This window comes from Gracilinanus agilis, chromosome 1, assembly GCF_016433145.1.
Source record: "Gracilinanus agilis isolate LMUSP501 chromosome 1, AgileGrace, whole genome shotgun sequence".
Classification (NCBI taxonomy): Eukaryota; Metazoa; Chordata; class Mammalia; order Didelphimorphia; family Didelphidae; genus Gracilinanus; species Gracilinanus agilis.
This window is the reverse complement of record NC_058130.1, coordinates 730277504-730302112: the sequence shown is the minus strand read 5'-3', so window position 1 is coordinate 730302112 and position 24609 is coordinate 730277504. Positions and strand designations below refer to the sequence as shown.

The following is a 24609-nucleotide window of genomic DNA, read 5'->3' as shown; positions in this document are numbered from 1 at the left end:
ACTACCCTAGGGGCTGGCTGAAGCTTACTGAGATCCAGGGACCACATAGCCCTGTTTGAAAGACATTGCTAGTCCTTGGTACAGCAAGGGAAGGGAAGGCTAAGAGAGATGACACTGGCCTCTCTAAGGAGACATAGGCAAGCACAGTGTCTGACAGCCACTGATGGAGCATCACACATCCAAGGTCTTACCATCTCACAGTCGAGGGCATATATTCCTGGATACCCATCTGTAGAGGGAAGTTTTTCAAAGGTTTTCACGAACCCTTCAAGGTTGTCTTTGCGGCCATCTTGCACATGTTGCTATTGGGGAGTTGGGGGGGGGGGGATGGAGGGGTGGAGATGAAGAAAAAAATATGGTCATAGCCACATAGACCTTTCTTCTGGAAAAGGCTGTTGAAAGTTGATGGTATACAAATAAGCAAAAACAGCTGGGGCATTCCCAGGGCCCAAAGAGGAAGCTGGAGCAGATGAATGATCTCTTAGGGCCCTCCCAGCTCTAACATTTGGAGTTCTACACTCCAAGGCAGTGGGGTTAAACTCAAATAGAAATGGAACCATCAACCTAGTTAAGAACCCCTAAGACTACATACTGATTTAGAAAACCGCACAGTGCCATTATCTATGTTTTATTGTAGTTTTATTTATTTTGTTAAGTATTTCTCAGACATTTTAATCTGGTTCAGGCTGCACTGGGGAGAACTGTGGGCTGCATGTTTGATGTCTATGCTCTAAGGTATCTCCAAGTAAAGGCAGAACCACACTCACACCGCTAAGAGATTTAAATATTAACAAACCTTGTGAGGTAGATATGCTAGTAATATTACCTCCCAATTTGTAAATTTGGGAAAAGGGGGCTCAGGAACGGTAACGTGCCTACAATCAGACTTATGGTCAGATTGGAGACAGGATTCAAGCCCACTTATCTCCTAACCCCAAGTCTGATGCACAGAATTCAAGCTCTGAAAGCGCAGGTTCTGAGGGCTCTCCTAGCTCTGATACCTATACAATGTGCTATTCAGTGAGTACCTACAGAACTTATATATAGGCATACATACATAGCCACAATCCCCTCCCCTTTCCCCATTAGGCTTTCCCCACGGGCTATTTCCCCCTTTCATCTCAACCTCATACAATTCCTCATTTCCTTCAAGACTCAGTTCTACAACTACCTTTTCAATATGCCTTTTCTGACACCCCCTGCCCTCCTCCCTCCCTAATTACTCTGTATTTATTCTGGGCATACTTCTTTCTGTTGAGGACAGCAGCATGGCAAAGTATATGAGACAAGCAAGTTCAGATCAGAGCCCTGGGTTCAAGTCTCTGACAGAGCCTGGTGTTATGATCCTGGACAAACTAGTCAGTGCCAGAGGCAGCTCCTTACTAAAGAAAGTTTCCTCACTAGGAGCTCCCTCCACCAATGAAAATCCCTGAACAGGCTCAATCCCCATCTATCTGCCAGACTGTGAGCTCCCTGAGGACAGAGTCTGATGTCACATTTGTCTTGTCCTTCTTCCTCTCGGAATATGACAAGTAGGCCTTACTAAACATGTATGGCCTGACTGACTGCATACCACCGTGCCACCTAACAATGATCACTTTTAGTCTAGTGAAGACTCCCCAAAACTAAACAAGTTCTTTTGGGTAGCTCAACAGCTTGCCTCTTTGAGCACATAGGAAGCCTGCTCTCTGGATGGCTGCCCAATGGGCAGGCCAAAAGAATACAGGTAACCTGAGAACTTCATGCTGGGCATGGCTCAACGGTCTTCTTACCTATAATACTTTCTAAAGGATGGCCAAATAATGGGAATACCTGTTAGTGATGAACACAATATACTCTGCATGACTAACTCTTATTCCCACAACTAAAAACAAAGCTACCTACAGATGTGGTACAAATGCTTGAATGAGGCAGGGGAGGAGCACATCTTCTATAAAGCCTTCTTACTCATCCCTTCCCCAAAAGTTTCAGCCATGTGGCCACGGAATTATAGATACTGAGAGGAAATGGGGCTTAGAGACTATCAAGTCAAAGCCCTTCACTTTACATATGAAGAAACTGAGGCCCAAAGGGGTTCAGTGTCTTGTTCAGAAAATTGGTTAATAAGTGGATGAGAGCTAGACCTGAATTCAGATCTTTCTGATTCCAAGAGCAATACTAGGGTCACCTAGCTGCTCCAAAGCTTACAGCAATGGGTATTCCCCAGAAATATCCCATCTAAGGACAGACTGAGATCCACTCTGCTTCCAAGACCAGATCATATTGGGCATATTCAGGAGACAGTCAACACAGCCAATGCTTTCCTCTGATGCCCACACATACACTTTAGATAGTAAATTGACAAACTAGGCATATCCAGGGGAGGATGACCAGGATGGGGAGGGAGTTGGAGGTCATCTCAACCGAAGAAGAACTGAAGGACTTAGGGGGTGCAGAGGCAGCCTTCCACTTGAAAACAAACAACAAGAGCTACCCTAAATGGAATAGGTTGTATCTTAGACCAGTGTTCTCTGGTCATGGGCAAGAAAGCAACTAATAGCTTAGAGATCGACCATAGGGCACTGCAATAGGAAGCAAAACAGTGGCAAAGGGGTCTGAACCCACCAAAACCATGAAATGAAAAACCTATATGCACTAAAGCCTCTTCTCAGAGCCTGGAAACAATGCTGTATCCTATTAAGCTCAAGTCACTAAAATCAGCTTGCTTCTCTACAGCTGTCCCCCATTCCTCTTCCAGTCATGATGGATTCTTCAACCACCTAGATCTGAGTTCTTCCAGGGCCCATGGAAGGAGTGCTCCAAGAGCTACACCAGAGGGCAGTGCTCTGTAGCTATCTGCTACATCTGCTCTGGAGGCAGTGAATTGCCCCTCCATAAAGGTCCACACAAAGGCTGGCAGACCACTTGTACAGTCTCTTTAGGGGGATTCCCATCGAGAAGTGTTGCTTAAATAGTCTGTTTCCAGTCTCTGGTGCATGGTAATGTGCAGTGGGAGGAAATTTTCACACCTTGCTTAGAGCATACAAGCGCCTATCTTGAATCTGCACCTGCTAGCTTATGCTCCTCTTTCCCCAACTCCAACTTCTCCCATTTTCCATCTATTTTACTCCACTGGTTCTAAAAGGGTGTCCCACTAACTATATGTAACCTATGTTTACAATCACATGGGTAATTCTCCATGTTCTCCCTGTTGTGCCCTAATTCTTCATAGCAAATAATAACAATGCACCATTAGTTTTAAGAAAAGTGTGAGAATCCCTGCATCTATCCATAGCCTATCCATTCTTATTTTTTTAAACCCTCACCTGTTTTACAATCAATATTGTGTATGGTTACAAGCCAGAAGAGCAGTAAGGGCTAGGCAACTGGGGTTAAGTGCCCTGTCCAGGGTCATACTGCTAAGAAGTATCCAAGGTCAGTAGCCTCTTCATTCTTCAAGGAACAACTCAAGTACTGTCTCCTCTTGCAATTCCCTGGTCTCCTTGAGTTTATTCCACTCTGTTACTAGTACAGCCCATCTGTAGCATACAGTTCACATTTTACTAGGGATCCAATCATCTTGATCAACAAATTAGCAACTGCCAATCCTGAGTACTGAGGTATCTCACATAACAGCACAGGAGATTTGTGTCCATCTCCTCAGCTAGATTGTTAGTCCTAAAAGGATTCACATTCCACAAAAAAGGGAAATGATTTGTGATTTGGGTCACATGAGTGCTCGGTAAAGCTAGAACCCAGGCCTCCTGCCCTCATCATTACAGAAAATAGATGTTACTCTTTACTCCTTCCAACAACTGCATCCATAGTAGGATCTACCATGGAAAGCCCTGAGAGTCAGGCAGCATGGACTCTAATCTCAACCCTACTGTTTACTACCTATCTTAAGTAAAACCTATCTTCTTTTCAAATGTTTCCTCTTCTTAAGATGATTGTATGGATTGAGATCTCCAAAGCCCTAATTCTACAGCATTACTTACTTTCTGCCTTAAAAGTTGATACTAAATATCAGTTCTAAGGCAGAAAAGCAATAAGGGCTAGGCAATTAGGATTAAGGGACTTGCCCAGGGTCACATAGCTAGTAGATAGTGAGGTCATATTTGAACCCAGGACACCTCCCTTCTCCAGGCCTGGCTCTCTATTCACTGAACCACCAAGCTGTCCCATCTTTGATGTTTCTCTGAAGCAAATCCTATAGATTTCATTTGTCCATAAGTAAGCCCACAAAATGCCAGAGTCCGCCAAAAATCAGGATCTCAACAACAAGGACTGGCCAGCCACAACATTAGCACCTAACAATGCTTTGCCCCCAACCCTGACATATCCTGCCTCATGTTCTAAGCTCAAGCACCACTGTGGGATACTTTGCAAAAAGTATACTGACGTTGTCAACGGAAAAAGCGGAGGGTGGATCCCACAGATGGATTGCTGGAGTCTTATGTTGTAAAAAGGTTTGGCTCCCAGAGCAGCCAGGGCACTGAGCTAAACAATAATTATCCTTTCAGTGTTCTAGCAGGCATATGAGCTAGGACAAAACAAGGGGGAAACCCATAATCTGTTCTGACAATTGAGAAACCACACAAAAACAAGTGGTAGGAAACCTAAACCCCTTGCATTCTGCCCTAAGGGTGTTTTAGTCTTAAGAGTAAAAGTGAGGTAAATTTCATCCACACTGGGATATATGGAATACCCCTCTCTGTTCATTTCATAACAAAGATCTCTATCAAGAGGCCACCTTCCTATGGACCCATCATTTACAAGGAAAGAGTCTTGAACTAGAAACTTATTTCTAAGTCCCAGATCTACCACTAACTCATCTTGTGACCTTGGCAAGCTGCCTTTGCTCGGTTGGCCTATTTTCTCAGCTATAAAATGTGAGTGATTGAATGATGTTCTCTAAGGGCCCCTGTAGTTTGAAGATTCTAGCACTCTATGATCAGTGCTCTCTGATCTTAAGCTTCTAAACAAATGGGTTTTATGAGGACTGGACCCACCAAAATCACAAAATGGAAAAAAAAAATCTATCTTCACTGAAGAACAAATGGATCTCAGAGCCAGGAAACAATGCTGGGACCAGTTTGGCTCAAGTCACTAAAAACCAGCTCTTCCCCAACAATCCCTCTTCCAGTTATGATAGATTCTTCTACCATCAAGATCTGGGCTCTCAAAGGGGCTAAGGAAGGAGTGCTCCTGAAGAGCTACACCAGAACAGGTCTCTAAAACTATTCCTTTTCTTTTTGGTTTTTTAAATATTTTTTTCCAATTACATGTAAAAAAGTTTGACATTTGTTTTTAAAAATTTTGAGTTTCAAATTCTCTGTATTCTTCCTTCCAGGAAAACATATTTCCATATTAGTCATGTTATGAAAGAAAACCCCAACAGAAAAGAAAAATAAAGTTTAAAAAAAAAGGACTTGCATTCAGACTCTATCAGTTCTTTCTTGGAGGTGGAGAGAATTTTTCATCCTAAGCCCTTTGGAATTGTCTTAGATCACTGGTATTACTGAGAATAGCCAAAGTCATTCATGGTTGAACATCAGAGATATTGCTGTTACTGTGTACAATGTTCTCCTACTTCTGCTCACACTTTTTCTGCAGCTGGCCTTAACTGGCTCCTCTCTGCCCTCTGCTGCCTACATCTAGGAATGGCCTGACAGATTTCTACAGTTACCACTGTTTGGTGGGAGAGAGGGAGGACAACAGGACATCTAAAACAGGTTCTGCTGCTAATTTACTCCGTGACCTCAGATAAGCAGTTTTCCATACTGGCTGTAAGAGTCCCTAATGAAAGACCGAGGGGATCAGACAATCTCTTCTAAATGATCTTCCAGCTCTGACATCCGGGGTTCCATCTAAGAGTCAATGATTCCAAAGAAATTCCATTTTTGGAGGTAATGGGGCTAGTCTATTACTAAGGAGGTCATAAATGCCCACAGTAAAGGTTCTATGAGGATTTCAATAAACATTGACACTGAAAATTTTCAAACTCACACCCTTATTTCTAACAAACAGATGCTGACTTGCTACCAGGGTTTTCCTAAATGGATGATGGGATTATGTAAGAATTTAGAGTAAAAGGCCTTCATGATAGCATCCTACATTGACTATTCCATGAGGCCTCAATACATTTATGTTCCAAGAATATCTATTACCTTATCCACACAATCTCATTTATTCCAATTTTTAAAGTGGGGAAACTGAGGCACAGAACTAGTAAAAAAAATGAGTACTGTCATACAACAAGACAATAGCATAACCAAGTTTAGAACCCAGGACTTCGGACTTTCAGTTCAGTTTTTCCCACCTATTAAGCTATGGTAATCAAAGTCAAGTTCACTGGCTCCCCTTTTCTATAAAAGGTTTTTCGGTAAAGTTTTCTCCTCTAGGAAGTAATAGGTTCATATTCTAATCTAATCTAATTCTTCTAATCCTGACCCCTCCTAACTCTTTTCCAGGCTCAAGAGCTCAAGATCCCTCCCTCCTCTGACTTTTTATGTTCTGAACTTCCCTCCATAGTTTTGAAATCCTAGGATCTATTCTATATTCTAGACAATCAGGGCTAGTAATGTCTAATGGGGAGAGAAGAATCCCAAACTCAGGAGACCCAGCCCTGTTTTACACTTACCTTAGCAACCTGACACCCAGCAGAACCAACAGCTCCTGAACAGCAACTATACTGGGTTTCCCATCCACCAGCCACTAAAATAGCCAAGGGGAAAGGAAACAAGGAAACGTGGTCAGGTGGGAAGGACTTTTCAAGAAAGTCATACCAAAGGGAGCAGCAGTGGTTGGCACTTGAAGCTATGAGGAGAAAGGGTTTGGGTGAGGCCTGAGAGTTTTGTGGTGCATGGCAGGTAGCTTTAGCAGAGAAGGCTGCTAATCACATCCACTGTGGTGTTCCAAAGGGGGAATGTCCCTTTGGTTCATAGCAAGGCACTGTGGGTCAAAGGAACCTTACTAAACTGATGAGTTGTTGAGTTCAGAGTGAACTAAAAGGACGGATTTAATTGAATGAGGAGCACAAAGGCCAATGGTGATGTCTTTGCAGATGAATGTTCTCATCTTCCAGGTGATCATCACTACTGTCACACACTATGAATCAAGTTGGGCTTCAGAAGATGAGACTGTCATGAGAACAGCTCCTCCTAGTCTATTGCTGCCATTCTTAAAACTAAAAGGAGACAAGTCTATCCTGGGAGAATAATGAAATTTTGGAACTAGTTAGGGACCTTAGAAGTAGCTCAATCTCTTGAAGAAGATATTGAAGGTCAGAAGGGAGAAGGTTCTTACCCAAAGTATCTTCATGTTAAGTGGCATAGCCCACAAACTTCTACTCCAATGGGATTTCTTTTATATTTAAGAGGCTCAGGAGATGATGCACAATGACAGTTGAGTCAACAGTACTGTTAACCTCTATCAAAAAGATGGACACTTGACTCTAACATTTGTCACTAGCAAAGGTCTTTTGGGGGCATCTTGCTTTGCACCTCCTAAGGGCACCAGCACACATGCCCTGCTTTAGCTTTTAGAAGCAAATGGCTCACTAAATTATTTGTCTAAAGACTATTTGTCCAGTTTCAAGGATCTTGCTCCCTCACTAAACAATATCACAGACCAGTTGTAGCTTTGATCCTCAGAAAAGATCCTCTCTGGGTCTCAGTTTGCTCTTCCATAAAATGGGGGGGGTTTACTACATCAATGAATGGTGTTAAATCCAAATAGAAACAGGGGCCTCTAGATTGTACATAAAGATGCCTACAGGCTGCATTATTGACTTGGTTTCAAAATGGAATACTACCTATGTTTTCTTGTATTTGTGTTTATTTTATTAAATATTTCCCAATGACACTTTAATCTGGTTCAGGCCACACTTGGAAGTATTGGGGCCCACGTATCTGACAACATCTAGAATCTAGGAGCCCATTTGTTTCTCTGTGGTTTAGGGTGATGTGGCACCATCTTGTGGAAGTTCTGTGGATCTGCAGCCCCATAACTATATTACCTCTAAAAAGCAGTCCTGCCAACATACATTATGATGTTCCTTTGTGTGAGGAAAGTTGTTTTTTCTTGGGGGGAAACATAAAGGAAGGCAAAACTCAAAACTACCGTTATGCTTTCTACTCTCTGACCCACTTCCTTAACCAATCCACCATAAGGAACCAGAATAAGGCACTAACCTCTCTGACGGCGCAGCCTCCCCCAATGATGGCAGCACTCCTCCTTCCGGATACAATTGCCGGTGGGCGAGACGAGATACTCAGTGCCACAGCGACAGCAAATTCGGCAGGATGCTGCAAAGAAAGAGATAGGATGAGTGAAGAAGAAAGAAGACGCTGGGGCAAGTCTTTATACCAATCCCACCATTTCTTTCCCTATAGTCCTCATCATGGGATAAGGAAAAGACGTTCATAGATTCCCAAGAGATCTTTTCCAAAGTGGGCTAAGGCAGTGATGGGCAAACTTTTTAAAGAGGGGGCCAAAGGAAAGGAAATGCTCATCTGTCAGTCTGTTTCTAAGGCAACTCTTTTGAAGTTTCATAGTATTGTATCCTACTCATTGTATTTGTCAGATTAACAATAATGTCCTCCGATAGAACATTCAGCCCCCCCCCCCCTCCAATCTGGCCCTTGGGCCGTAGTTTGCCCATCACTGGGCTAAGGGAATTTCTCAGGACAGGGAATGGAGGACACTAAAGACACAAAGTAAAAAGAAATGGAATTACTGAACACCAAAAGGGATATATTCTGAATAGGATGAAGTCACTACAGAGACATTTAATGAGGAGTTACAAATAATAACTAGAGGTGTTAAAAAGCAAAAAGGAAATGATCAAAGAAAGGGATACTGATGTCACTTATGCTCTAAAGCAGGGGTCGGCAACGTATGGCTCTCAAGCCATATCTGGCTCCACCTCCCAACCGGCCAGTCCAGGCAGAGCCCCAGGGGGCCCTTCAGCCCCCCACCCCACCCCAGATTCCAGCGCCTTGTGCCTCCATCCTCCTCTTTCCGCAGGCGTTTATGGCTCTCATGGCCAAAAAGGTTGCCGACCATTGCTCTAAAGAAATACCATGGCACTCCCAAAGTTGGCACAGGATCACTAAGATAACTGACCTTTCTCCACAACCCCTTCCCAATCTGTCCCTTCTCTCCTGGATCATAATAGTTTGTCTTGTCTGAACAATTCCCTCCCACCCCCCTCCCCAAGCACCAGGAGCCAGCAGGACCCTGAAGGTATTGGGGACCCTTTCCTACAATGAGTTTGTCATGGATTCAGAGAGATGAATACTTTATTTATCAAACTTAAAGGATCCCTAAACTCACCACTCAATTGTCCAAATGAGGCCCCCTTACACGGATGATACAGGGGACTCTAAGCTTCAGAAATGTTAAACAACCACAATAATCAGGAAAGGACCTATAGCCCTGAAAGAAACAAGGCCACTGGGTAGGGAGGACCTTAAAGTCAAATTGAAATAGGAACTTACAGGAATTTATCACACTTCTACTGCTTGTAACTATCAATGAATGGTACCAGAAACAGGATGGGAGGATCATTTTTTTTAAACCAATACTTTGTAAGCTCTGTGAATCTAGTCTGAAACCCTGATTCAGAAACATGAACCAAAGCATGAAGCACTCAGAGAAGATTGAATGGGGGAGGTAGAAAAAAAAAAAAAAAAGAAAACAGGGAAGGCATTTCAGCAGGGAACTAGAGGAGCAAAAGGCCAGAGGTAGGAGGGAGCATGGTGCTGCTAGGGAAGAAAGAGGGGGAAAAGGCTGTTGAGAGACAGTGGGAGTGTCCAGAGGAGAAATACTTCTTAGTAATTACGGTGCTAAGACATGATGAAAGCAGGATTTGAGAAATAAGTGATGGCCCTAGTTCATATTTACTGGGCCCTTTAAGTAGTTACAAAGTGCTTTCTTCATAATAATCCTATGAAGTAGAGTGTAAATATTATTAGCCTCATTTTACAATTGAGAAAATTATGCTTAAAGACACAGAGCAATCTGTCCAGGGCCACATATTAAGTACTGGGATCAGTCTTTAAGGTCAGGTTTCCTCACCACCCTAGAAGATTAGTCTGGTGACTTCTGCAGGAGATTGGAAAGGACTTGCTGAGTGGACAAAGTGGTAGAAGAACAGCCTTATAACCCAGGTTTCCTTGAGGAGATAAGGGTCAAGATCATAAAGGATGTGGCAGTAGAAATGGAAAGATGCTAAACAGGGGACAGCTGGGTGGCTCAGTGGATTGAGATCCAGGTCTAGAGATGGGAGGTCCTGGGTTCAAATCTGGTCTCAGACACTTCCTAGCTGTGTAACCCTGGGCAAGTCACTTAACCCCCATTGCCTACCCTTACCACTCTTTTGCCTTGGAACTAATACACAGTATTTATTTTAAGACAGAAGGTAAAGGTTTTAAAAAATAATAATAAAAGAAATAAATAAAAAAGAAAGATGCTAAACAAAATGAAAGGACTCAAAAGATGCCTCCCACTTCCTCCTATAGCCAAATACCACAGATTTCACTCATCTTTGCAATTAATGGACCACTTCCACTTTCCATGCTACATATTAACATGAGGAAGAGAGATGGCCCTCTCTGGCAACAAGTCTGAAGAACATCAATAGTTTTCATAGAGTTAGTGATTTCAATGTAATCAAAGAGTGCTTCAAACTCTTCCCAGACCATTCTGGTTCACTTAGGAAGTTATTGACATATTAGAGGCAATCTACCTTCCCCAAACACTTGACAAAAGCAACAGGGCTTCTGGTAGAGTTTGAGTCTCCAAAGGGCTCAGGGGCAATAGTGCAGCTAGGAAATGGGACTGACAAAAAGAAGTGGCAGCTTGAGGTAGCTGGGAGCAGAAGGCTCAAGTCTTGGTGGAAATTGACTTTTCTAACCCCTCACCCCTTATGCCTCCACACTTGAATTGTTCTAGCAGTCACCAAACAATCCATTAATGACACTGAACACCAAAGAAAACTTGCATTTCCATGGCTAAGCCTATCAAGAGAATCACAGGGGGCAGCTAGGTGGCTCAGTGAATTGAGAGCCAGGCCTAGAGACCGGAGATCCTAGGTTCAAATCTGGCTTTAGACACTTCCTAGCTGTGTGACCCTGGGCAAGTCACTTCACCCCCATTGCCTACTCTTACCACTCTTCTGCCTTGGAGCAGAATACATAGTACTGACTCCAAGACAGAAGGTAAGGGTTTTAATTAAGAGAAAGAGAGAGAAAGAGAGAGAGAGAGAGAGAGAGAGAGAGAGAGAGAGAATTATAGCCTCACTGAAGATGTTACCTACTCAGCAAAGCTTAAGTATTTGCAAAATAACAACAGATCCAGGGCATTGGAGGTTATAGCACTTAAGTCAATCGGTATGACCAACCTGAGTACCACTGTATTTAAGGTGAGGTCTCCATAGACAATGTCTCTATTCGCATGGAAAGATACTCCTAACTCCCTTCTCCCAACACCTCAGGTTTTCTTAAATTTTAGCATAGGGATTAAGGTTTTCAAAGGCCCTCCATCCACTAGCCCCCCTCTTATTCAATCTTTTTTCCCACTACTTCCTGTGATGGCCCAAATGGCTCCAGGCAGACTTGTCATCTACTCATTTCTACTTTTTCATCCATTTCTTTGCCCACCTAGTATGCTCTCCTGCTCCTCTTAACCCAAGTCACACCCAAGACTCCTTCCAAAGGCCAATTAAGACTCAGGCCAGAACTCACCCCCAGTCCCAATTAAACATGGCCCACAGACACCTTCTCTGCCTCTAAATGTTTACAACTACAGTGAGCAGCACATTATCTAAATCTTCCTAAGCCAGAGGCAGGGACTACACATCACTAAAGCTGCAGCACCAAACTGTTTGCTTTCTCTGGAGGAGAATCAGAGGGTACTGGAATAAAGCTTCCTAATAGGGTTGCACTGCCAAGTGGGAGAATCAGAGAGCTAACTATTCTACATGGATAGTCAATGAAGCACAGCTGCCTGCTGTGTATCGATCCATTGGGCTCCATAGCACCACTGTTGCTGGACATCTAGCATCTTGGGTACAATTTACTCTTACACAAAGGGCTCAGGACAGCATTGCAAGTGGGTTCTGCCTTCTCCAAGCCTCATCTCTCTGTGACCTTGGGCACAGTGCTTAACTAGGAAGGGATATTCAGCATCAGAGCACCAAGAAGAGAGGGAATTTAAATCTGGCTTGTCCACTGGGAATGTGGATTAGCTAAAGTTATATGGGGTGGATTAATCATTACTAATGTGATTAGAAAGTACAAAAAGCCTCGCTCTGTTGTACGCTGTGAGGCAGTGGAGGATGCTGAATTCTGCTGAATTCCATTATATACCCACAATACACCTGGAGACAGATCTATAGGCTCAGAGGCCCAGATCTCAGCTAAAAGTTGGATGAAACCAGTAAGACAGGGACAAAAGATGAAAAGAAAAAGTAATGTAGCTGAGACAGTACTGGTCCTAGGAGTCAGGGGACTTGTGTTCAAGTCTCAGATCTGACCCTTGCTACCTATTCCTTGTTCAAATTACTTAACTTCTTACAGCCCCATCTATTAAATGAGGAGAGCAATATCTGTGCCATACCCACCTCACAGGATTGTGGAGGAAAGCACCTGATCTACCTCAGAGCACTAGGGATGGGAGCTAGTATGAAGGGAACAACTTACAGTCTGTGGTTTTCTTCTCTTCAGTGGTGAAGACCACCGCTCGGCCAGGTTTTTCAGGATGGGGCAGAGGGTAGCCATTCTCTTTCAGTTGGTCCTCTGTTAGAATATAGTCCTTCAATCTTCGGTACAAGGCAGCTCCTAGAGACAACAAAGAACTTGATTGGAATTGTCTCTGGCATAAGGTTTTTCCTGCCTAAAGAGGATCACATCATTCCACTAGACTAGTGCTTTTCAAAATGTAGTCAGGGAACCCCTGAAGGTTGTAGAGATCTTTTCAGGGGTTACATTTTAATTTCCAACATAGTAAATACTAATAGAAAGAATCACCAAAAAAAAAAAAAGCTCTTTGGGGAGTCTTCAATAATTTTTAATAGTGTCAGGGAGTCCTGAGACCAACGAGTTTGAGAACTGTTGCACCAAAGATTAAGTTGAGAGTTGTCTATCCTGGATAAGAATGGGCAGCACGAAATCTTATCTGATCTTTCACATGGTCTCTATCCATAAGCATATGATCAATGACATGCATCTCTCCAAGAGCATTCCAGGAAGAGGGCTATACTATGCAGTCAGTAAAAAAGCTACCCAAATAAATGGGAAAACTATGATGTGACTCATAAGCATCAGTCAGAGATGAGTGTTAAAAAGAAAAATATGGAGGCAACTAGATGACTCAGTGATTAGAAAGCTAAGCCTGGAGATAGGAGGTCCTGGGTTCAAACTTGACCTCAGACACTTCCTAGCTGTGTGATCCTGGGCAACTGCTTTGGAACTAATATTTAGTATTGATTCTAAGACAGAAGAGAGGGAGAGAGGGAGGGAGGGAGGGAGGGAGGAAGAGGAAGGAGAAGAGGGAGAGAGGGCTGGAGGTGGGGTAGGGTGATAGGCTAGAAGAAGTAGGAGGGACTCCAAGTCTCTCTCTGATTTTATATCAGGAAAAGAATTTGTTCACTCTGGGTTCTTAACTGGAAATCTCTGTAGCAGACTTGACCTGTTAAAAATGAAGGGAGGTTGCAAAGGAAGTAGGGGAAAAAAAACCCACCCCAGGATTATAAATCAAGATAAAAAGATTCTACTAGTATCTTTGCCACTGACCTTCTCCTCTAGGTCTTAGCTTGCCCACATATATAATAAGGCAATTGGATTAGACGATCCCTAGGTCTCTTCCAGATGCATTCTAGGTCCTAAGGTCCCTTCCACCACTGACACTCTAGTATTCTATGAATGGGAAAGTTTATAAGAGGAAAAGCTAAGGGTGCCACCCATTCTAACCCCTGATAACCCTTTCCTCTCTGTCATACATATGCAAGCCTAGACATTTTGAAGGCATGAACATACAGAAACAAAGTTTTCACCTGTTAAATCTTCCGCTCTGAGGTTACCGGATCGATTCAGTGTAAAGCTTGTTTTTGTGGCCAGTTTCCCCCCCAGCACGGCTTCATGGGACACCACCTTCCGATTGCTGTTCTCTGCAGGGGGGCAGGAGGAACAACCCGATCTATTATTCTCACCACTAGGGGAGTCAGGCCCAGTGGGCAAGACTGAACCCATATGGAAAAGAAGGACCGAGAAAAGAAAATGGTGAGCTTTGGCACCTCTGGGCCCACATTACTCCTGGAATATCCTCCCTTTCCCATCCTCTTCTTTCCATGTTCAAATGTTTCCCATAATTTGAGGTTCAGCTCAAAACTCACCTCTTCCAGGAAGTCTTACCTGAGCAAAGCCCAGAGAGAGGTCTTTCCCTCTGACTTTTATCTAGAACTTAAAGGTCTTTGCTACTCATTCTGCACTTAACAGAACCAAGGTATGATATTTAATCTTTTCATATATATTTCATCCTACCCCCCCAACTAATGGTAAGCACTTTGAAGACAGAAAGGCTGTCAGATTTATCTCTGCCATAGTATCTAAAACCATATAAGCCCACTGCAGAAGGTTTCTAATGACTCCAATTCACAGCAATCTCTCTTCTGTTTTCCTACTACATACTATGTGCTATTGAGTATGTAATCATATGATCTTTTTTCTATGTATGTATATGTGTGTGGGGGGCAGGGTATATGTGTGTGTGCATGTATAACTTGTTTCACCTAATAAGACTAAAGACTTGATAGGTAGAAATTCTCTCTTATTTTATGGCTCCCTCCACCCCACTACCTAGCAAATGATAACAGATCAAAACTCTTGTTGAATTAATTGAAGACATCAGAGATATAATCATTGATGGTTGTCTCTACCATCTGAAACCAAATGCCTTTTCTTTTTCTTCTCTCCCTAACTTTCCTCCTCTCCCAACCTCATTGCTTCTTCTTCCCCTAGGGGACATCATGTAATGGGGCTGTTACTGATTCCTGCCCTAGAATCAACCCTCTGCCATTAATTCTCACCTGTGTGGACTATGGAGGATTAGGACTGGATATGAGAAGACCAGGGTCTTAGACCCAGTACCACCTCAACCCATCATGGTACCTTCTTTAGGCTGACATTTTTCCATTCAAAATATGATCAGTGATAAAAATGAAGGACTCTTTTGACCTACCCTTCCCCTCCTTCAACCAGCTCTACTGATTTCTAGTGCCTCACTTGGGAGTCCAAAATGGGAACAACCAAAAAGAAAATTAATTAAGGAGGACTAATGAAAACTGAGCTCCTTGCACAACAAAACAAAACGAAAACCAACCCCTGTTGGCTCCACAAGGAGACAGATGCAAAGAAGTGTGCCCTAGGGTGACAGACCAAGTCCTTCTTGGGCTCTGCAGCAGTCCTAAGCTCCATTAGCCAGAGGTTCCAGCTCTTCAGGGCCCACTTCATTCTCTCCATCCCTGAAAGATCCCTACAGGCCAGGTTTTCACAATGAAGGGAAGGACTAAAAAGTAAGGGCTGTGGAGGCCCCGACAGGGGAATTTTAACACATTGTCTAATGGGTTTACAGGTACTTTGTAGCAATCGTTAACTGGCAGTCATTCCTCCCCAAGTTCTCTCCGAGTAATGGTTGCAAAGATAATGGAGATGGAGGGGGTGAGGAAGATGAGATCAAGAAAATTAGGAGAACAGCACAAATTGATTGCTTAATGTACCCTCTCGAGAGCCAATAATGAAATGTCTTAACCCACTTCTCTTTTTTCTTCTTGGAGGCTTAATGTGTGAAACAGAAATATGCCTTAAAGGCCAGTCTAGCGCTTTGAAGACATTTGAAAGTTACTCCATTAGTGGCCCTTTACCTTTTAAAAACAGGAGCTTTGAAAAGGAATGAGAGAATGAAGGAAAAAGCATCACACTTTGGAGAACAGAGACTATTTCCATTTAATATAGGGTGAGGGCCACTAAAGTACACTAGACTTTCCCCTCCGTATCTACCCCCTAAAATGTTGTCAAATATAATGTTGTCAAAGAAGAAAACCACTTAGTTTTCACTTCTATCATGGCTTCTCCCACCCCAGATAATATGACAGCAGGGAATCATGAGGATCAATGTTCATTTGAAAGGTCTGGAGAGGGAAAGGAGACACACTTTTTTGGTGCAAATGTTATTTGGACCTGTTGCATACATGTTCAGGTTTCAGACATTCTCATCCCCAATTAATCAGGGAGTCATGTAATAGTAAAGCAAACACAATGAAAGGTAATTCAGCAGCCTGAGTTGTGTGACCTTGGCACTGTTCCTTCCCCTCTCTGGGTCTTAGTCTCTCCAGTTATAAAATAAGCAGAATAAACTAAATAAAAGCACCCTGCCAATTTTGACATTCTGTGTTTTAAGAGCCCTCCCAGCTCTGACATCCCATGTGATAAGATTCTTCTTTGTTCTAAAAGTATTTTAAAGGACCTCCCATCTGTAACATTATGAATCTATGTAACTGGATGTTCCAAGAACATCACAAACTTCATTATCTTGGTCACAGACATTGATACATCAGGCCCCAGGCGACCCATTTGTCTTCTTCCTCCACCATCACCCTCCCCTTGCATTTACTATCTGTACCTTATAATGAGCCCATGATATACTAATTTGTTCTACAACTGAGAGGCAGCTGCAAGACACTGGAAAGAGGACTGATTTACAGTTAGAAGACTTCAGATACTGGCTCCAACACTTATTGGATATGTTACCAAAGGTTAAGTACTATCTTTTCCCTGACCTAGGAATAATACATGCATTACCTGCCTCACAAGATTGTTGCACTAAATGAAATAATGAATGCAAAAGGATTTGCAAATAGTGGGATTCTGAAAAATGTCAGCTATTCTCATAATCCTTTTCACTACTGCTTTTACTCTAGACTAGTGATGGCAAAACTTTTAGAGACTGGGTGCCCAAACTGTAGCCCTCACTGCATGTGAAACCTACCACCTTACCCCAGACAGGGGAGGGAAGAAGTGCTCCCATTGTGCTGCTGGGCAGAGGGGTGGGTGATGGGAGAAATATCCTCAGGGGCATGTGAGGAGGGGGAGGGGAGCAGCCCCTAGGTTCACCAACCTGACCCTATAACTTAGCTATTTATCAAACACAGTCTTGTTCTCTATTATTTCATGTGTCAGATTACAAGGTCACAGAATTAGACATAGAAGAACCTTAAAGAGATCGTTTCATCTCAGACTGAAGTGACTTGACCAATGTCATACAGCTCCTAAGGAACAGAGCCAGGATTCAAAGCCAGGCCCTCTGATACCAAATGTAGCTTTCTTTCTCCTAATAAGGCATAGGCAGGCATTTATTAATACAATGAGGCACAGATTTAAGAATACCTCAAAGTACCAGACTGCATCAATTAGTGCAAATGCATATTTTTTATACTAAGGGCAAAGAAAAAATGTATAGTAGAAGGAAAACTTTCCTTTCAAAATAAGATGATAATGAATGCGCCCTTGGTCCTTTTCGAGCTAAGCCCTAGCAGAGTGGCTGTAGCATCAACCACAAGGCCCTAGCTGTCTCCTATTCACCCAGCTAAGCTCCCCTAATGCTATCATTTCATCTGTCAGCCTCTTGTTGGCCTCTAAGGGGTCCCATCAAGGACAGCTTCCACAAAACTGAAGTTTGTCCCTTCTAAATGTCCAAATTGTTATGATCACTTTTATAATACATTTTGCCTTGCTTTTTACAATAAATGTGGGGAAATCATTTTTTTTCTTGAGGATTCCAGCTGATCATCATATGAGCATCTACTGTATTTCCTGGGTCATCTTTACTGCAATGTCCAGGGTGTAGTGGGAGACATACCACTGTCTGCCACAGTACTGGGCAAAGTGTCAGAAAAAAAGCATTGGATTTAGATTCTAAACTCTAGTTTTGATACTTACTACCTGCATTACTTGGAAAAGCCACAAACTCTCCAAGCTACTGCTTCTTCTTCTAAAAAAAAAGAGGAGATACTAATGTCCAAAGTCCCTTTTAGTTTTCATGATCCTAAACCTGAGAATGCTAGACTCCTTGTTTTAGCTCATTTTCCATCTGTCCTCCTGTCACTTCTTTCTGCTTTCTTTAGCCATGCTCTTCTTCCACCTTTCTTTTCTGCTGTGGGACTGAACAGAGATCCCTATTTGTTAGAATTGTGTTCAAAAAAGAGTCAATGAGCTCTGAGAGAAGACCTAAAAGGCACTCCTGGGAAAAGTGTAAAACTAAGGACACAGAAGGCTCCTCAAACATCTATTGGACTTTCTTTCAGAAGGTTTCTGGACACCTAATGTTGCTAGAACAATGGACCTCTAGGGAACAGCATCATTTAGATCTCAAAAGCCAAGAAGGAAAGAATTGGTTATATAACCATACTTACTGTTTACACACTGTACAGAACCAGGTCCTAAACTCCTTAGCTTCTTTAGGGTATTGACAGCTACATTCAGGTAGATATTCTTGCTTGAACTCCGTTCATAGGCCACCTTCTCCTCAGATAAAGCCTGGAAAGAAAACATGTGTTGCTGATATTTAATTTCAACTTTCATAAGGTTAGGTTGGGGGTGGGGTGGGGAATGGAAGGGCTGGAGCTAAGACAAAGGACAAAATCCACTTATATTGAGTAAATCTGACATCAAGCACTAAGTTAGGACTGGTCTCCTCACATCAGGATGTTATTTGAGGGCTAGGAATGTCTTCATTTCCTAAGGCTGGCAGAGCCTGGGAGGTCAGAGAAGAAAAGTATATTTAAGCACCTGTGGATTTCCTATGATGGGAATCTTACAGAATGAAGAAGAGAAGCAGCAGATACCCTGGAGTTCCCCTAAAATCCTAGTTAGGGTAAGCCAAGGGAATTTAGGCTAAGAGGAGACAAAGAATCTATCTCCAATCTTCTTGAAAAGATGTGAAACCTTGAGATGGGGGTGGGGAGTGAAAGAGGAACAGCAGCTAGCTATTTGACCTTGGGCATTCGACCTTGCAACTCAAGAGATGTGTTTCCTAGACTGCAGAATGAGAGGCTGCTAGGTCAGAAATCTTCAAATGGCTGCTAGAGTTGCTGTAGGTAGCCCTTTTAAGTGCATAAACAAGAGCGTAAACTTGTCATGTGTCCTTAAGCAATTCTCTTAACCTCTGAGCCTTGGTTTCCTCGTATGGGACATGAGATGGTCAGCAATAACAAAAATATTCACAATTATAATAACTGACATTTACAGAGGACCTTAAAGTTTACACGTTCTTTATCTACTCTATATCATTTGGTCTCTAACAACAGCCCTGGGAGGTAGGTGTCATTATCTCCATTTTACAGATGAAGTGAACTTGCCCCAGCTCATATGATAAAAGACAAGATCTGAACCCAGATGTTCCAGGTGTTCCTGACTCTGGCCCAATCTCTGTCTCCTGCACCACACTGCCTCAAAGAAGCATGGCTGTGTGCAGACTTATTTCATTAATGTTCTTCTGTACAGTCAGACACTAAACCAAAAGCCCATTTTTTGCCTCTCTCCATAAACTGACTTTGCTCTTCCTCCCTGCTCATCATTTACTGAGCCCAGACTGATTAGATCATAGTATATTAGAGCTAAAAGGAACTGCAGGGGGGTCAAATAATGAAAGTCCATTGCTTAGAAAGAAATTCACAAGGCTCAGCAGGGAGTGATTGGACCAGGAACCAACTGCTAATAAGAAGTCAAGTCTTCTGAACCCAGGGTTCTTGATATCCCCACCTCCTAGAGATCAACATGAGCAGCTCTAAGGTTCCTTCAAGATCTACAGAGCTTTTTTTCTATTTGACTAACTCAGAGTATAGGACAAATAGCCTGGACTGCTGCCTCTATCACCTCCCTTCTAGGAAACCTGGCTCCTTACTGAAAGGGGGAGATGACCATGCAGGGCAGGCAGCAAAAACCCATGGAGAAACCTACCAAGCAAAAGCTTCAAGATCAACTAGTGGTTCCCAATTCCTTCTGTAGAGAACAGAAAAGGAGGTGGGGAGCATCCAACACTAAGCCAAGACACACTGGTTATATCAGATCAAATCTAGGCAACCTAATCCTCTCCCTACCATCAACCACTCAATTTCACAGGATAGAAAAACTAATACTAGCATAGATACATACCTTGTCATAAGCTTCTTGGGGTGATGGACAAAACTTCAGGCACTCATCAATAAAAAGATTAAGATAACGCTGGCGGATGTTGGTAGGAACCTTGGCCCCAAATTCAGTTGGAATAACTGGCCTGTTTAAGCTTACACTCTAGAAGAACAAAAGAAATATTAGTGAGTATTCTGCCAGAAGCCATCCTCAACCCTTAATTCCAATGCCTTCCCTCCACTAGTTATTTTCTATTTATCCTGCATGTAGCTTGTTTGCATGTTGTTTCCCCCATCAAACGGTAAGCTCCTTGAAGTCAAAGGACTGTCTTCTTCCTCTCTTTGTATCCCCAGCATTTAGCAGCACCTGATAAATAGCAGGCACTCGATAAATGCTTACTGACTATCAAGAGCAGAATTTTCTAATTCGACAAATGACATCCTTAAGATTCCCTGTCACCAGTTTCATGGCTTCCTTTTTTAAGACCTGCTTGAACTCTGACACCATGATGTGACTCATTTTCAGTTCCAAAACCTCTGTTGTCCACTGTTGTGATTCTGTCAGCACAGGCTATCCTTCCAGTGACACACAACACAGCCTCCTCTAACACCTCAGGAAGCTCTTTTATGAGTTGCTGTGGTTTTTTTCAAAGCTCATGTCCTTCTAGGGAGGAGTCTTGCCGAGGTTGGCCTTGGCTGGCACTTAGCCCACAGAGACAGACAGAGATAGATCAGTACTGGGCCCCTGCTTGAAGTCTTCCCAGCTTCAAAGGAAAGCTGCCCAGAGTTTGGCTCCACTAGCCCAGCCTCCAAGTATCCAGAGCTGCCTCTTCCCAGACCTAGTCTGGCCAGGGAAGATGAGATGAGGGGAGGATTCTCAAGTTGTTACTGTGTAACCCTAGCAGCAGCATGTGAAAGGCATTTTGAAGAGGTTGGGCTTGTTTTTTGTTAAACACAGGCAAGAAGCAACTAAGGGAGTTTCACTTTCTGAGCTGAAACTTATTTTTTAACCAGTTAGTGTCATTATTGTTTGTTAGAGAAATGGGAGGATAAACTATCTATCTCTATCATCCATGGATTTATGATTCTTGTTGCTAATCTGTTTTAGGATTTTAAAAAGCTAGCCCACTTGCATTGATTAATTCAAGAACTCTGTGTAAAGTGGCATCCCCAGAATATAGTTTGAGCTCTCCTGATTTCTTATCTTTGTTCACACTGTCCTAGGTCTAAAGCCTATCCCACCAACCCCCTTCCCCCACCACTGAATTCTAATCTGTCATTTAAAGCTCAACTCAAATGCCACTTCCTGCCCTATCAGTAACAATCTTCCTCTTCAAACTCATAGCACTTTGGTACTCAACAGCCCTGAAAGGGAGGTGCTATTGTTATCTCCATTTAAGATAATGTTGTTGGATGTTGGTGGGAACCTTGGCCCCAAACTTAGTTGGAATGACTGACCTATTTAAATTTATACTCTAGAAGGACAAAAGAAAGTTTAGTGAGTTTTCTCCCAGAAGTCTTCCCCTAAGACTCTTAATTCTGGTGCCTTCCCTCAGTATTTCCTATTTGTCATGTATGTACTTTGTACATAGCTGTTTTCATGTTGTCTCCCCCATTAGTCTAGTAGCTCCTTGAAGACAGGGCCTGTTTTTGGCTTTCTCTGTAACCTTAGCACAGTGCCTGGTCCACAGTAAGAACTTAACAAATATTTACTGACAATTAGCAGCAGAATTTTTCAATTCAACATCTTTAATATTCCCTGTTAGAACAATGGTTTCACAACTTTTCAATCTATCCTTTAAAGTTCAATTCAAATGCCTCTTCTGCCCTGTCAGTTAATCTTCCCTTCAAATTTATAGCATTTCGTTCAAGGCTTCAAGGCCTCTGGCAAAGCACATAGTAGAATGTGTGAATTTATCTATGTTAATATCTTTACTTCCTACCAGACTGTGAGCTCCTAAAAACCAGAGATTATACAACCTAAATTCTTTATTTTCCACTAAACTAGAAAGAAGGAAGGAGGGACTTGGGTAAGGGAAGAAAAAAATAGAAGAGAAGGGGGAAAAGAAAGTGGGAAATGGAGGACAGGAGAAAGGGGGGAAAGGGAAGGAAAAAGAGTGGATATGGAAGGAAAAAGGAGAAGAGGAGGGAGAGAAGGAAGAAAGGAAGAGGTAGGCAAAGGGAAAGCTTAGTAGGAAGGAGAAAGCATGGGCACAAATAACTATATTACCAGACAAAATATGACAGAAGCCACCTGAGAATGTGTGACAAAAGATCCAGAAAAGAGGGCTATTTGTTGCCAGTCCCTAAGGAAGGAGAGAAAGCTAGAGGATTTATTCCTTTAAAAAAAAAGGGGCGAGGGGACTTCTTAACCTTCAAATTTATAGTACTTTGTTCTGAATCTATAGGCCTCCAAGCACTTTACGAAGTAAGAGATAAGACAGGGACAACCAACATATGAAAACTAATTTGGGAGCCCCTATAAAACTTTCATTCTTATCCAGCTTCCATGGTCCCAGGGGATAAGCAGAAAGTTCTAATCCTCCACTTCCCTAAAAAGGCTAGGTGTAAAGAAAGGAAGATGACAATGTTAGAAAAAACAAAAGGAGGCTCGGATTTTTTGTTTCTCCCAGAAGACATCTTCAGCTTTGTCTAGACCTTTTATGAACTGCCAAATACACTAGACTACAATTTCCAAGCCTACTGCTTTCCCCACCAAACCAATCTACTGACCAGCCCTGCCCATGTTTTAGTCAAAACCCAGAGTCAATGTAAAGAGCAAGTGAGGGCCTATCTGCCAATTCAAAACTTTTGAGTACCTACTCCTCACAAGCCAGGGATAAGATTCTTACAAGGCTAGAGAGATAAAACAGTACTTGATCATTTTGGCGGAAATAGAGAATGCAAGATTTTAGGACAGATTAGAAAAACTCTAACTTTTTTTTTCCTATTCTGTTTTGATGGAATTTTCAACACATCTCAAAGCTTCTCCCCAATGGCATCTTTGCTCCCAACCTGTTGCCTCAATGAAGTTCTGGAAATCTGAAGTCTATTAGCTGGACTTGAGAGAGTTGCTTCATTTCTGCCCTAGAATTCAAGGCTCAGATGAAGCAGCATCTTCTGCAGAGAGGCCTCCCTGCCCCTCCTCAAACCCCATCGTATAATGATTATTCTATGTATCTCTTTACTCAAGTTTACTTTTATAATTTTTCCTCAGTGGAATGTAAGCCTCTTGAAGCTTCAGCAAGGTCTTTTTCGGTTTTGTATTGATATCTCCAGTGCCTGGCACCCAATGGACACAATAAGTGTTTATTGAATTGAACGGAATTGAATTGAATGTGGGAAAATGTGCATTACCTGTAGGGAGGGCATATGTGCTATCCTCTTCTGCAGGGATGTCGTGCTCGTTTTAGAAGCCATCCCAGACATCGTTCGGGACTTCAAAGAGATGTTTGGCTCAGAGCCATTTGCGACTTGAACGGTGTTCAAAGAATTACTTTTCTTGGCACCTGTGGGGGCTGACAGGGTACAGGGCACATGATTGTAGGAAGACAAAATTCCCATCACCGAGCTCCGGAGAACCAAGTAATTCCGGTCATTTAATGTTATCAAAATGTGCATCTGGGTGCACAGAGGGAAAGGTCTGGATTTTGAACTAGGATTTTGGAATGACGACATTAAGATCTGTTCTGTGGCAAGGCCATGGAGAAAAAAAGTCAATACTCAGTGGTCAGATCAGGCAATGTCACCAATTTGTAGGTCCAATGAAAGGTATAGGTTTCTGATAGCCTCTGCCACATGGTCAGGTCCTTCAGTTTGAAGCATTTAGATCTGAGTTAGAAAAGGCCTTGATTCCTTAGCAAAGGACCCAGGGGTTATGCCATTGCTCTCCTGGTCATTGTGACAAGACTACTTGCTCCCAGCTCTATGTTCTTCCACTCCCTTTGATGAGGTCACAAATAAAATAGTCCCTTGCAGCCTAGACAAGGGACTACTTTGTGCCGGTTTGTTTTCAAAGGTAGGAAAATAGACCAATGGTTAGCAATCTCAATCTCACCAGGACAACAAACATTTATGGTTGTTACTATTATAACAAAAATAATGATTACATCAAGCAGTCAATGATGTCTGAAAGAACAAGATATATACAAAGAGGAAAAGCAGCCTGACCAGGAGGCAGGCTGTTTAGAGGGGGGGAAAAAGCCTAGAAAGGTGGAGCCTCCCTTCAAGGCCTCTCCATCCCACTGCTACCAGGATTCTCTTCTTTTGAATCTAACTCCTCTTCCCACACTGCTTTCATTCTGTCACTTTCCATTGCAGCCAGCCTCCCACACAAAGCCTAAACCACAACCCAGTGCTCTAGTCCCAACTACCCCTCTTAACTACATTTTCTACTATTCCCCTACACGGATTTCTTCCCTGGACAAAATGGTGAGCTTCAC

The 24609-nt window shown here is 42.7% G+C and overlaps 1 protein-coding gene across 1 annotated transcript in view; it reads right to left on the bottom strand.

Annotated features, from left to right (window-relative positions):
• REXO1 (RNA exonuclease 1 homolog) overlaps positions 1–24609 on the bottom strand; it is a 99853-nt gene that overhangs the window by 9910 nt on the left and 65334 nt on the right. The window contains exons 5-12 of the mRNA XM_044672150.1: positions 23525–23685; positions 20193–20330; positions 18452–18575; positions 14039–14224; positions 12687–12824; positions 8175–8288; positions 6623–6696; positions 192–302 (exon numbers count right to left, since the gene is read on the bottom strand). Coding sequence (XP_044528085.1) covers positions 192–302; positions 6623–6696; positions 8175–8288; positions 12687–12824; positions 14039–14224; positions 18452–18575; positions 20193–20330; positions 23525–23685 — 1046 coding nt within the window. The remainder of the gene's footprint in view (positions 1–191; positions 303–6622; positions 6697–8174; positions 8289–12686; positions 12825–14038; positions 14225–18451; positions 18576–20192; positions 20331–23524; positions 23686–24609) is intronic.